Here is a 13,485-nt window from a genome sequence, read left to right as displayed (position 1 = left end):
ACAGAGTTTCTTTGCTACAGGAAAAAAATGCACCACTGCATCTCTAAGAATATCCTGTTCACACAATTAAACACGCATGCTTTAACCAGCCTTATGCAATAAATACATCTTAACTCTAAATATTATCCTTCATATTCTTCTAAAGTCTTATTGTCTGGAAGATGCAATGTATGTACACTCCTGAGATATATTTAAATGCCAGTAAAGCAGCTGCTTATGGGGAAAAAGTGATAGAAATGTTAATACCTATATTTAAAATGAGATTAGAGAAACAAAGCATAAAAGTAAAACCAGATTCAGGTTTGTTACTACCACTGCTATACTTGTGCATTAATGGAGATATGTATTATAAAGAGTGATAAGAAAAATATCTTTTTGTGAGATGCTCACAGTGATTTAAACAGGACAAATACTAACATTTAGAAGCAGACAAAAGTAAACACCTTGTCCATATGCCTGGTATATAATTTTTTTGAGTCAGGAGTGAAATTTAGCTTTAGAGAGGACAAGATGTGGTGAATTACCACAAAAGCTTTTCAAGAAAACTTTAAAACCAGATAGAAATGATTTCTGCTTGAGATGCTATACAAGAAGCTTTGGTACATCCAAAGTGATATATGGAAAAGGTATCTCTGGAGATGGCTGAAACAGCAGAGAGAAACAAAGGTGCTGCTCCATCATCTTTCACTATGCAGCTACCTTATGAGGAACGCAGTGAGAGACCTTATGTTAAAAACCTGAATCGTTGTCTTAGGTGCTGATACATTCTGTTCCAAGATGAGAGCAAACCTCTGAGCTCCCACATTTCATGAGGAAAAAAAACTCCCTGAGGGACAGCTGTGTTTCCACACAAGATGAGAAATGCAAGTTGGTTTTAAAGGAGCTTGAGGGTGATATTAAGCACACTGTCAGTCAAAGCAACTGACATAATTTCACAGTGGATTTCCTTCATACCGAGTAATGTTTATGTTACTCTTCCCTGGGGAGAAGAAAGGCTGCAACAACTCTTAATACATTTGGGGGCTAAGAAGATCACTAACAAGAATCTAAATTACATTCCACATTCAAATACAAGAGACGAAGAGAGCTGAAAGACATTATATAGGTCTTCCATGACTGCAAATTGTAATGCAAATAAAACTGTAAATCAGATTAAATGAAATGCAGCAAAAATACAAGCATATGTTCTGATGTTGTTGCTGCTGACTTTGGAATCTCTTTACTTTCAGCACTCTAGGGCTAGCAATTGTGCAGATGGCGAGAAAAGGCAATCCAACCAACACAGGGCTTAGCACTGAGCTTTGCAGGGTCAAAGCACAAAAATCAAAGTCACTTGGTTTCAGAAACTGAATTGCTCCTTGGAGGGTGCTGGCTGGAGGAAAGGAAGCTGCTGTTCTTCGTGTTGTTAGTGGGAAATGTCATAGTAGTAGTTACGTAATCTCATCTCAACTGCCACGAATCCTGGTCGGTCATCAACGCTGTGGAAAGACAACAAGCATCACTAGCAAAGTGCAAGGGCTTTGTAACACCAGGGAGCACACCTTAGTGAGAGTTCATTTAACGCTACTCACAGTATTTTAAGGCTACCAAAATGATGCTACAAAACACCAAGTGGTCAATGTCACTACAGAGAACCCAGTCAGTGGCTTTCTACCATGGCTCTTACTTTGACATTGGTGAAGGTACTAGTAGAAAGAAAAGGTAATTCTGCTCCATTTTCTACTTCATTTGCATCAGTAACATTTTCAGTGCAATAGCTGCCTTGTAATGGGTACTGCAGTCACTTAGAGTATCTTAGCACTACTGAGAAGAGCCTACATGTACACCATATGGCTGTACTGGCTTTTGTTCCTTTATGTCTTCCTTTTAGATCTTTAGTATTTGAAAAAAAATTGCATGTACAAACAAATAAAAAGCAGAATGCTTTTTTGGTGCTGCACTTTGGCTACAACAACCCCATGCAGAGATACAGGCTGGGGTCGGAGTGGCTGGAGAGCAGCCAGAGAGGGATCTGGGGGTGCTGATTGATACCTGCCTGAATATGAGCCAGCAGTGTGCCCAGGTGGCCAAGAGAGCCAGTGGCATCCTGGCCTGCATCAGGAATGGTGTGGTCAGCAGGAGCAGGGAGGTCATTCTGCCCCTGTACTCTGCACTGGTTAGACCTCACTTTGAGTACTGTGTTCAGTTCTGGGCCCCCCAGTTTAGGAAGGACATTGAGATGCTTGAGCATGTCCAGAGAAGGGCGACGAGGCTGGGGAGAGGCCTTGAGCACAGCCCTATGAGGAGAGGCTGAGGGAGCTGGGATTGTTTAGCCTGGAGAAGAGGAGGCTCAGGGGAGACCTTATTGCTGTCTACAACTACCTGAAGAGTGGTTGTGGCCAGGGGGAGGTTGCTCTCTTCTCTCAGGTGGCCAGCACCAGAACGAGAGGACACAGCCTCAGGCTGCGCCAGGGGAAATTTAGGCTGGAGGTGAGGAGAAAGTTCTTCACTGAGAGAGTCATTGGACACTGGAATGGGCTGCCCAGGGAGGTGGTGGAGTCGCCGTCCCTGGGGCTGTTCAAGGCAGGACTGGATGTGGCACTTGGTGCCATGGTCTAGCCTTGAGAATTGTGGTAAAGAGTTGGACTTGATGATCTATGAGGTCTCTTCCAACCTGGTTGATACTGTGATACTGTGATGGTGTGTTCATTAATCACAGCAAAAAATGATCCCTTTCACTATTTAAGTTGTAATGGTGTTCTTTAAGTCAAACCAAAAGGCAAACATTATTTTATCACTCCACATTCTTTCTAGTATTGGAGATCTTCTTACAGCTGAAAGTATCAAAAAGACAATTTGAAACAGTAAATCACAAAACATGTGTAATAACATTTTGCAATACATTAAGAAGGAATAGCAGGCAGGCTTTCTGCTTTTTCCTTCTCTGTATTTCACAAGTAACTAACTTCTGAATTGTTACTGATCAGAAAAAATGTTTCCAAGATATTAGGTGTCGGTGAGAGCGCGTCCAGAGTAATGACAGGCACCAATACGGTTAGGTCATCTCCAACCTTATTGGTCTTTTACACCTACTTTTATGCTAAACTAGAAAAGGCATATTCAGCTAGCTTACTTAAGATTGGTTAACACAGCATAAGTGGAAGGCACAGATAGGCTAAGGTTCAGACATAAACAACCATGCTGTCATCCTCTTGCGGCTAGCAGACGCTGTCCTTGCACCTGGGAAGCAGGGGCCTCTTCGGCTGTATCATCATCTTAGTTCCTGCCTTTGAGGAGGGCTCAACGACACTCTTCACAGCAAGGGTTGCTCATGTTTATCAAATCACATCTCTTATTAGCAAGAAATACATCCACAATTAGATATCATCTGAAAAGATGTTTTGCCTCTCACGAACAGGACATCAGTGTGGGACCCAATCTGAGTATATTCATAGACTGATTTTGGTTGCAAGAGAGCTTTAAGATCACCAATTCCAAAAGTTAGCCTAGTTCTGCCAAGTCACCACTAAACCTTCAGAAAACAGAGAAAAATAGCTCAAAACAATTAATTACTGAGGAAAGGAAAGATTAATTTGACAACAGGACTTTCAAATTTCATATATAAAGAAATAGTCTTGGAAATTAAAATTCAAAGCAAATACAATAAAAAAAGGGCTTAATTTCAAACTTTTCAAAATATGTCAGACTGACCTTTTGATTCTTATGACACCATTTTTTTGTATATAAAACTGATCCAGCAAAATCAGCTATGCAGAATCAGCTTCCTGTAGTATGCACAAGAACTCAAAAGTCCAACTGAAACCTTACTTTAGATCTTGTTTGTAAGCTAAACACCAGCCAAAATTATGTCTTTGGAAATATCTTCCCCCTGCTACTCTCCTTCCCCTTTCTGGAGATCAACTAAGTAGATTAAAATACATTCCTGTTACAAAGCAGGGCACCATGTCACACTCACTTGTATGTCCAACACAATTTCATTAGATCATAGACTTCTGTCGGACAGACTTCTGGACATTCCATTCGTTCTCCTCTTTCGATCATCTGTGCAACTTCACCACCTTTCATTCCCTGGAACAGGTGACCAAAACAGTCATTGGAGTTGGAAACCATGACAGCATAGATACTTGCATAAAAGAAACAGAGGCCTGGATATGATTTTGGGGCTACCTTTTCACTGAAAAAAAATTGCCAGATAGAACTACTCACCTTATATGGCTTTTGTCCATAAGAGAAAGCTTCCCACATTAACACCCCAAAGCTCCAGACATCACTTTTGCTAGAAAATTTGTAGAAATTAATGCATTCTGGGGCATACCACTTGACTGGCCATTTTCCATGACTTTGTGCCTAAAATAAGCAATAACAGAAAGGAGGCAAAAACAAGCTACAGACAGTGGTACATAGTAAACATAAGAAATCATGCAGCCAAGCACACTTACATCTGTACACATTTATATTAAGCACCAGAACATTTATAATTCAGTTTGCATTTAGAGAGAATGTGCAGCACCTTCTTCAAAAGTGTTTCAAAGTTGTTCTTAATCTTCTACTTTCAAAATAAGACACTGGAATTAAATCTGCAGTAAAGCAAATCTTAGCTAAATTACCTGGAGTCACAATTTAGTGGCATTTATAGTTGCTCTTAAAAATGTTTCATCTAAACTCAGAGTAAGAGACACACACTCAGGTGAACTGAGTCTCATTATTACTTCGAAGTCCATCCTTCATGTCAAAGCACAGCAACTGCCCTTTTGGCAAACTTTGATTAAATTATGCCATAACACCGTGTTACAAGAATGCTATCACACTACAATGATAGATCTAGTGAAAGAACCCCACTGCATTTTGAGGAATCATAGAGAGAGGGGCCCTTCAATATTAATTTTCAAACTTCTGGCAAGCAGCTCTGGTTAGGCTAGTGGCAGTGATTTAAGACGTTATTGCCTGAGAGCAGAAGGGAGGCAGAAGTGCTTACTTCTCCTTTGCAGCATTTCATGGTCTGGCTTACTAGTTTTAAACAGCTGACAAAATGGAATAGACAGAAGGAAGAAATAATGTGAACTGCAAGGGCAATATAATGAGAAAAAAAGATGCAGTCACAATTAGAGCCATTGTTTCCCACAGGTGGTTTTGCCTTATTAAACGTGGCAGCTATTTCAGTCCCTTTAGCTGCACGGAGATCAAACTAATTCAAAACCAAGCTAAAGAAATTCTACTTTAATCAAGTGATTACTTATCAGTGGTATTCTTACAAAAAAAACTCCCAAAAATTCAGTTCTGCTAGGGAATAATGCAGTGTGCTAGCCTACATTTTAAGTGGGCATCTTAAAAATTCTAAGTGCCCAAAGGTTTGCATCTGCAACAAAGATGTTTTCCCCCTTCTGTATAAGCAGGTACATTCCCACTATCAATTTCAGCCTTCTAAGGGCAAGTTTACCAAAAGTAAATGAAAGAAGAAAGCAGAGCAAATAAGTGTCTTGGTTCTTCATCCCTACATACCTCTTGATGTTGATCATGCATTTTGAAAATCAGTGGCCTACTACCAGGCTATTAAATAACAAATGCTATGTAGTTTCTCCAATATTCAGCTTCTATAAACAACTGCACTTGAACTGAAAATAGCCTTATGTTACTACACAGCTCTCACACCGTGTGAAAAGCTTACCTTATAGTAGTTTTCGTCAGCACTAAGAGCTTTAGAAAGTCCAAAGTCACTAATTTTGGCATAATGTTGTGTGACTAGTAGTACATTCCTTGCAGCCAGATCCCTATGAACAAAGTTATTCTCCTCCAGGTATTTCATCCCCATAGAAACCTGATGTACCAGCTCTGTTATATTCTTCTCTGTGACGTATCTGAAAATCATAATTGGATTTTTAAGGGGTCAGGAGTTCACTTTCATGACTTTTCATGGAGTTTAAATACAAATCTTTACAGTGAACTTGCCCACATTATGCTAGGAACCTGATCCACTTATGTTTAGCTAAGGTTTAATTAGAAAAGGCAGAACCAGAAAGTTCTGAGCAAGATGATGCATAATCACATCAATGAATGAGCGATATAAGGACATGTGAAAACTGGGGGTTTTATTTATTAATTCACTTATTCCCTATTTACCATAAATATTCAACAGTTAGGAGGCATGTGCAAGATAATCATGTTCCAGTGAACGGTAACTACAATCGATAATTATTACATTAACAGCATGTCGATTTAAAATTGCCCTTAAAAAACCCAAACAAAGCAGATAAAAAAGCCAAACAACTTCTATGTTTTCGCCCTTTGCATGAATCCTATTAAATGGAATCAAGGCTCACATACCTGTTTTTCTGCAAAAATTTGTTCAACGGCCCAAGTTCAGCCATTTCCATTACTAACATCCAGGCCTCAGCTTCACATACGCCTATCATTCGGACAATGTAGGGGTTATCCAGCTGCTGCATTACATTTGCTTCTCTCAATAATTCATCTTTTATGGCTGGATCATTACTTTCATTCTTCAGAATTTTTACAGCCACTGGCTTGGCACCCCTACAACAAGGAATCCAGTTCTGAGATCAGCTGCTGAGAAAACAGCGTGCAAACACAGACAATCTTCATCTGCATTTCTGTGCACATAGAACAGACTGACAAAAGGCAGGATTGGCATTCAGAGAGGAAGAACCAGGAACGTCTCTCTATTCAATGCTCAGAAGGTGGCTAAGCAAAAGACAAAGAACAGAATGAACTTGCAACTATTATAGTCATAAAAATGTCTCACGTAGCTTGAAAACAAATAGACCAGGGAAAATTTTCTTGCTTATTCTGGCAAGAAAGTCATAAACCTTTTCTGGCCTGAAAAGCTACAAAGGCCTTTCTAAGCACTGATATGTTTTCAGGCTTAGACTAGAACATGCTGCATTGCAAAACCCCAAGGCAGTGCTCTAAAATCCTGAGAAACTAAGCCTACTCCTGAAACTTTCAGCCCATATAAATGATTGAAAGAGTGACTGATGAGAACAACAGAGCTCATGTGTGAAACATGATTAGCAAATACACACACTGTGACCAGAGCCCTTCAAATCAGACTGCACTGGAGGAAAGAAAAATCCTCCCTGATAACCCTGATTAAAAAAATGCCTTCAGCTTCTGTGGTGAAAGTGTATATATAACTCTTTGCCAAGCTGGCAGCCAGTGGCTTGGACAGGGGCACTCTGTGCCAGGTTAAGAACTGTCTAGATGGTTGGGCCCGGAGACTGGTGGTGAATGGTGCCACATCCAGTTGGCAGCCAGTCACTAGTGGTGTGCCCCAGGGATCAGCACTGGGCCCAGTCTTGTTTAATACCTTCCTTGATGATCTGGATGAGGGGATTGAGTGTAAGTGCAGATGCTACAAAGTTGGGACCAAGTGATCTGTTAGAGGGTAGGAGGGCTCTGCAGGCTGGATAGATGGGCACAGTCCAATGCCATGTGATTTAATGAGTCTCAGTGCAGGGTTCTGCACTTTGGCCACAACAACTCCATGCAGCACTACAGGCTGGGGACATAGTGGCTGGAGAGCAGCCAGGCAGAGAGGCACCTAGGGGTACTGGCTGACAGCTGACTGAACATGAGTCCTCTCAAAGTAATTAACAGGTACCTGCAGGTGTTTATGTACTTGTGAGTGTCTTGCCCAAATAAGGGTAAACAAGCCCTGGTTTCAGTTTGGCAAAGTGCCATGGTGATTGGTGAATCTCTATGGGCAAAGGAGCCATTACACTTGGACAAACAATACAAATGGAGCTAAGTTACAAGCAGTGTGCTCTGCTCTGACAATGTGCTTTGCCTCATGATGTGGCAAGAAGTGCCACTGACATCGTGCTCTCTGCACATCTGCAAGACATACTGCCTGCACCTCTGCAAGCCTCTGTGCCAAGTCTGGAGTCCAAGAGGAACCAGTATTAGGTCAGAGATTGCCTGCCTCTTTCCCAGCACCCTATTAGAGTCTGGGAACATCTAGAAGTCTCAGTGGCTATTAAGACACTGACAGAACTCCTTTCAAGTGTTTGGGTACTGTCTGGAAACTATAATTCAGGCCCAGGAATCCAGAGATAGTATTTTGTGAGCAAATATTCAAGTCTCTTAAGTTCCTTTAGTGGACAAGTAGTATATTGACTGCACGATTCTCTTTCCAATTCCCAATAGTTGAATTAATGTTTGTTGTATTATTGCTGGTTATTTCTTAAGTGTTCTAGATTCCCTGTTTTTCCCTCTGTGTAATACTTTTCATGACTGTGCAAAGAACTTGCTATGAAAAATTATGGTCTATGGTGAGATTCTTAAATATCCAAACTAATAAACTATATTAACTTTGGAATAAATCCTGCCTATACTGTTGCATCCAACAGTATGCCCAAGTGGCTACGAAGGCCAATAGCATCCTGGCCTGTATCAGGAATAGTGTGGCCAGCAGAACCAGGGAAGTCATTCTGCCCCTGTACTCAGCACTGGTTAGGCCACACCTTGAGTACTTTTTCCAGTTATGTGCCTTTCAGTTTAAGAAAGATGTTGAGGTGCTCAAACATGTCCAGAGAAGGGCAGCAAGGCTGGTGAAGGAGCTGGAGCACAGCCCTATGAGGAGCAGCTCAGGGAGCTGGGTTTGATCAGCCTGGAGAAGAGGAGGCTCGGAGGAGATTTACTGCTTTCTACAACTACCTGAAAGGAGGTTGTAGCCAGGTGGGGGTTGGTCTCTTCTTCCAGGCAACCAGTGACAGGACGAGGGGACACAGTCTCAAACTGCATCAGGGGAAGTTTAGGCTGAATGTTAGGGAAAAATTCTCCACAGAAAGAGTGATTTGCCATTGGAATGGGCTGCCCCAAGGAGGTGGTGGAGTCACCATCCCTGGAAGTGTTTAAAAAGAGACTGGATGTGGCACTTAGTGGTATGGTTTAGTTGATTAGATGATGTTGGGTAATAGGTTGGACTTGATGACCTTGGAGGTGTTTTCCAACCTGGCTGATTCTGTAATAAACCCATGCACTTAAGTAATAGACTCATAACATTTTAGTATGAAAATGCATGGGCAGGGGCTCCCACTTCTGCCAGCCACTTTTTGCAAGGCAATTATGCTGCATGCAAACAGGTGTCTGCAAGTAGAGGAAAAGAAAAAGAACACACAGAAAATGAGTCTATGAGTGTATTTACAAAGACAGAAATTGGTGAATGTTAGCTCAAATTACTAAGGTATAGTCTGTCACCCTAAATGCTATGCAAAGGTACTAATTTCTGAAAAATAGAGGCTAGAGATTTCATATATTAAACTATAGAAGGAAACCGATGGGAGAACTTACTTTCTCATCCTATAGAACCCTTTCTTTACAGTTCCAAAGTTGCCAGAGCCAAGTTCTCCTTCCTCCAAGGTTAACAATTTCCTGTCAAGTGTGACATTTTTTGGCCTCATTTCATCTGGATCAGCATATGGACTTTCATAGACCTCTGTATCCATGGGTAAAGCTTCTCTCTGATCACCTACAATTCAATCAATGGAAAAATGAGACATTGTGGATACAACAGGGCATGACTATTTTTATGAAGTGTAAGAATGCAGCTCTTAGAGTTAAGGAAACAATAATCTTGGCCTTCAATGTGGAAAAATGCATTTCTGATAGAACAGAAACTACAGATTATGGTATCTGGTAGTTTCAGCTATCAGGTTTGAGCTATGACAGTGGCTACAGTAACACACACTATCCTGTGAAACACATGCAAGAAAAAAGAAATTAACTGAGGAGATGTGCTAGTTTGAAGCAGGGTAGAATGTTTTGGTGAGAAGAACTAGATCATAGGCTGTGAAAGGAAAACAATGCTGATGTCTGCTTCCCTCAGAGTCTTGCTGAAGAAGAAAGGAAAACATCAGATAACACTCTCACCATTTTGTCTCTCTCTCTGGCTAGGCTCTGACTGAGCTGCATCTCCCTAACCTCACCTTCCACTCACTTTTGCTTCTTAACCTCTTGGCTGAACCTCCATTCTTCCTTGGGACTGGGGTAAGATTGAGAGGGGCAGGGGGAAGGTGCAGGGGTGATTGAGAGCCCCTCCTGGGGACTCAGGTTTCTGGGAGGGGAGTTGTGCTTCTGTATTACCTTTTACCTTGTATATTTCTGTCTATAACTGTATATACTGTAAATATCTGCTTGCATATTGTGCTAGCTGTAAATAAATAGCTTCGTTTATATTCCCAGAGCTGGCTGAGACTAGTCTGGGTGATTTCTAAAGTGGGGGGGGGGGCGGGGGGGCAGGGAACACCCAAACCATCACAGGAGAGATCTCTGGCATAAAGAAGAAGTTGTATTATTAATGACTGAAATTGTTCTGCTTACCTTTTTCTGCTTCAGTAAGACCTCTCTTCCTTTGCAGCACATAAGGATTAAAAGGTGCTTCATCAGGTGGGTGGCTAATAGTTGGCTGAAACTGTATCATACAAATAGAGTTGTTATATTTAGCAATAGGTAACTAAAATAATTTCCCCCCCAAAGAATTATGGCATAGTGATTGCAAGAGACACAAAGGTGAGAATCAGAAAGCAAGAAAGGGTTCCAATCAAGTTTATTTCATTCTAGAGGTTAAGATAGGCAAGTCAAAGGAAACATACACTTATAAGCACAAAAAATATTGCAAGTACTTCAGAGCATTTGATAGGAGAGAATTAACTGGAATGGGTCATGCACAAATCTTATTCTGCAGAGATTAAGTTTATATGCTTTTTTTTCAAATCTCCCTGAAGGGATTTATCTTTAATCTGTCCTTCCTCCCTCTTCAAGTTATCACTCCCCTTTATCTAGGCCATAGAGAAATTCCTAGCACAAATAAAAACAAAAATTACATCCCTGCTTCTCTTGTGGTTGTCACAGAGTGCACTTGGAAGAAACTGGGGTCAGAAGTAATTATTTTAATAGCCTTGTGTAATATCATGGACTAAATATTAGGCCAGTCTATCTGCTCTGAGGAATGGGAAAATGGGGTAATTATCATTGTACTTGAACATCTGGTTCAAATGCAATCCCTCTGCCTTTACTTTTTGTCAGAGAAATATTAAAGAGCACACAAATCACCAGAAACATGGTGTGTTCTGGAACTACTTGGCTGAAGGATCAATCTGGCCCAGTAAAGTACAGATGAGAGAAATTTATAATCTGCCCTTTTCTGTCTGTGAACTGATGAGCAGGGAATTGCAGAACTTATTTCTGCCATGTAGTCCATTTTCTTTCTGAATGTACAAATTCTACTCTACTCAGGAGTGACCTCATCCTCTTAAGACAGTGTGTTTTACAACCAAGAATTCAAACACCAATTAAGTTTACGCAGCTTGAAAGGAAACAAAGATATATTTTATTTGCAGAACAATGGATAGGGCTATACTGAAAGTATTTGAGTATATAATTCTTTTCAGTAAGTGAAGCTTTCAGGCATTTCTGCCTGAATAAAAATGTGGTTTTCAACTAAAGAGAATCAGAGCTCAAGAAATGTCCAGAGGTGAATTCTTGGGTGAAATAGAAGAGTTATCACTTGGAAACAGCATTTTGTAGGGAAAATGTCTGACTCGAGTGGTACGGACTTCTGAATCACAATAAAGTTCTCTTCTGGATGAAGCAGAAAACATTTCAGTGCATAGATCTTATACCAAACCCTAAGTAGGAGGCCAATACCAGCAAAATTCTGGCCAAGTGGGACAAGCACAGCATATGTAGCTTTATATTTTCTTTTCATTTCTAACTGCTGTGACCCTTTCAACTTCACTACTAAGAAGTGATCGGTATTTCCACCAGCTGGCTTCTTAGGTGTATTCCTTCTTCCTATGTTAACTGTATTTATGCTTTGAAAATCACCAGAAGGTGATTGGAATGGGTTAACTGAGTGGATACCAAGCAACATGGACTGACATTAATACCTGTTGCTAGACAAATAGAAATACAAAGGAATCATCTGCAAATTGCCACATAATGCAGACTTTATGGAAGCCTCTGGTTGACGCCTCTTGGCCACAGTGTCTGGGAAAAAAAGGGTTTAAAATCTGATGTAACTACCAAAGAAAGGGACTAGAAAGTTAAGTCTTCGGTGGCAGTAGCCAGGATATTTGAAGGAAAGTTCTGAAATCCCTAGGAATTAGAGATTCATAGTTTCATAGGACATCTTTTGCATGTTTTACCCTTATAAAATAATGTTTCTGATACAAATCAAAAGGGTTCAGCACATACCACCTCGAAGAGACTGCATTGCTCTGGGGCTCCTTTGCTTTTCCAAAGCTTTGATAAGACCATCAATCGACCTCAGTTCACTGTGGGGAGTACCTCAGCTGCGCACCAAAAAGTGCTATCAGAATGTCTGAACCCAAGCTTGGAAATGTTCCATTGCACATTCTTAGCTTAAAACCTTGAAACCTTTCTTGTATTCACATTTAGGTAAAGCTATGCAGGTGTAGCTGTACTCTAAGGTAATCTTGAGGCATAGCAGCTCCATTTTCTTTTTTTCTACAGCCAAGTGCTGGATGAAGTTTGTGTAGCTGCTGCTACATAACAAGGAAAATAAATTTAGCTCAAAGTAGGGCACATTTTCAGCAGATCTTCCTTGTTTTCAGACAAGTAAAAATACTGTGGACCACTTTTCCTCACCTTAACCCAAGCTTACAAGAGAAGCACTTTGGGAAAGGGCTTATTATAACCTCAAGATTTCAAAAGAACTTGAACTCAGTCTTTGAAGAAGCAATGGGTTTTTTTTATGTGAATGTAACCATATAGGTTGAATTTTAGTAATGGAAATTATTGGTTCCACTGCACCATCTTGTGTAGGTCTGATTAGTAATAGTCATCTGCTTGCTAATGAACAACAGGGCAAAAAAAAAAAAGACTTAAGAAGTACTCAACCAGTCCTGTATAACCTCAGAAATGAAAAAAAAATTGGAGATCATAAGGTCTCATGTACAAGCAGCAGACAGTCTCTGACCATAGGTCTCAATGTATGCACTGGCATACTTTGGATTAGCAAAACAGAATTCAAATTCATAAATCTCAAGAATCCATTCATAGAATCATAGAATCAACCAGGTTGGAAGAGACCTCCAAGATCATCCAGTCCAACCTAGCACCCAGCCCCAGCCAATCAACTAGACCATGGCACTAAGTGCCTCAACCAGGCTTGGCTTCAACACCTCCAGGGATGGTGACTCCACCACCTCCCTGGGCAACCCATTCCAATGCCAATCACTCTCTCTTTGAAGAACTTCCTCCTAACATCCAGCCTATACCTCCCCCTGTGCAACTTCAGACTGCATCCCCTTGTTCTGTTGCTGGTTGCCTGGAAGAAGAGACCAACTCCCACCTGGTCTCCCTTCAGGTGGTTGTAGACAGCAATGAGATCACCCCTGAGCCTCCTCTTCTCTAGGCTAAACAACCCCAGCTCCTTCAGCCTCTCCTCATAAGGTTTGTGTCCCAGGCCCCTCACCAGCTTTGTTGCCCTTCTCTGGACACCTT

General features: G+C 41.0%; 1 protein-coding gene across 2 annotated transcripts in view; it reads right to left on the bottom strand.

Moving 5' to 3' along the window:
* Positions 1-1,246: 1,246 nt before the first annotated feature.
* SYK (spleen associated tyrosine kinase) overlaps positions 1,247-13,485 on the bottom strand; it is a 37,166-nt gene continuing 24,927 nt past the window's right edge. For both annotated transcript variants that reach the window (XM_064176862.1, XM_064176863.1), the window contains 7 exons: positions 10,339-10,429; positions 9,310-9,487; positions 6,322-6,531; positions 5,666-5,855; positions 4,207-4,347; positions 3,956-4,068; positions 1,247-1,478 (listed from right to left, as the gene is read on the bottom strand). In XM_064176862.1, the coding sequence (XP_064032932.1) occupies positions 1,406-1,478; positions 3,956-4,068; positions 4,207-4,347; positions 5,666-5,855; positions 6,322-6,531; positions 9,310-9,487; positions 10,339-10,429 (996 nt within the window). In that variant the 3' untranslated portion in view covers positions 1,247-1,405. The remainder of the gene's footprint in view (positions 1,479-3,955; positions 4,069-4,206; positions 4,348-5,665; positions 5,856-6,321; positions 6,532-9,309; positions 9,488-10,338; positions 10,430-13,485) is intronic.

Source organism: Pogoniulus pusillus, chromosome Z (genome assembly GCF_015220805.1).
Source record: "Pogoniulus pusillus isolate bPogPus1 chromosome Z, bPogPus1.pri, whole genome shotgun sequence".
Lineage (NCBI taxonomy): Eukaryota > Metazoa > Chordata > Aves > Piciformes > Lybiidae > Pogoniulus > Pogoniulus pusillus.
This window is presented reverse-complemented; position numbering and strand designations above follow the sequence as displayed.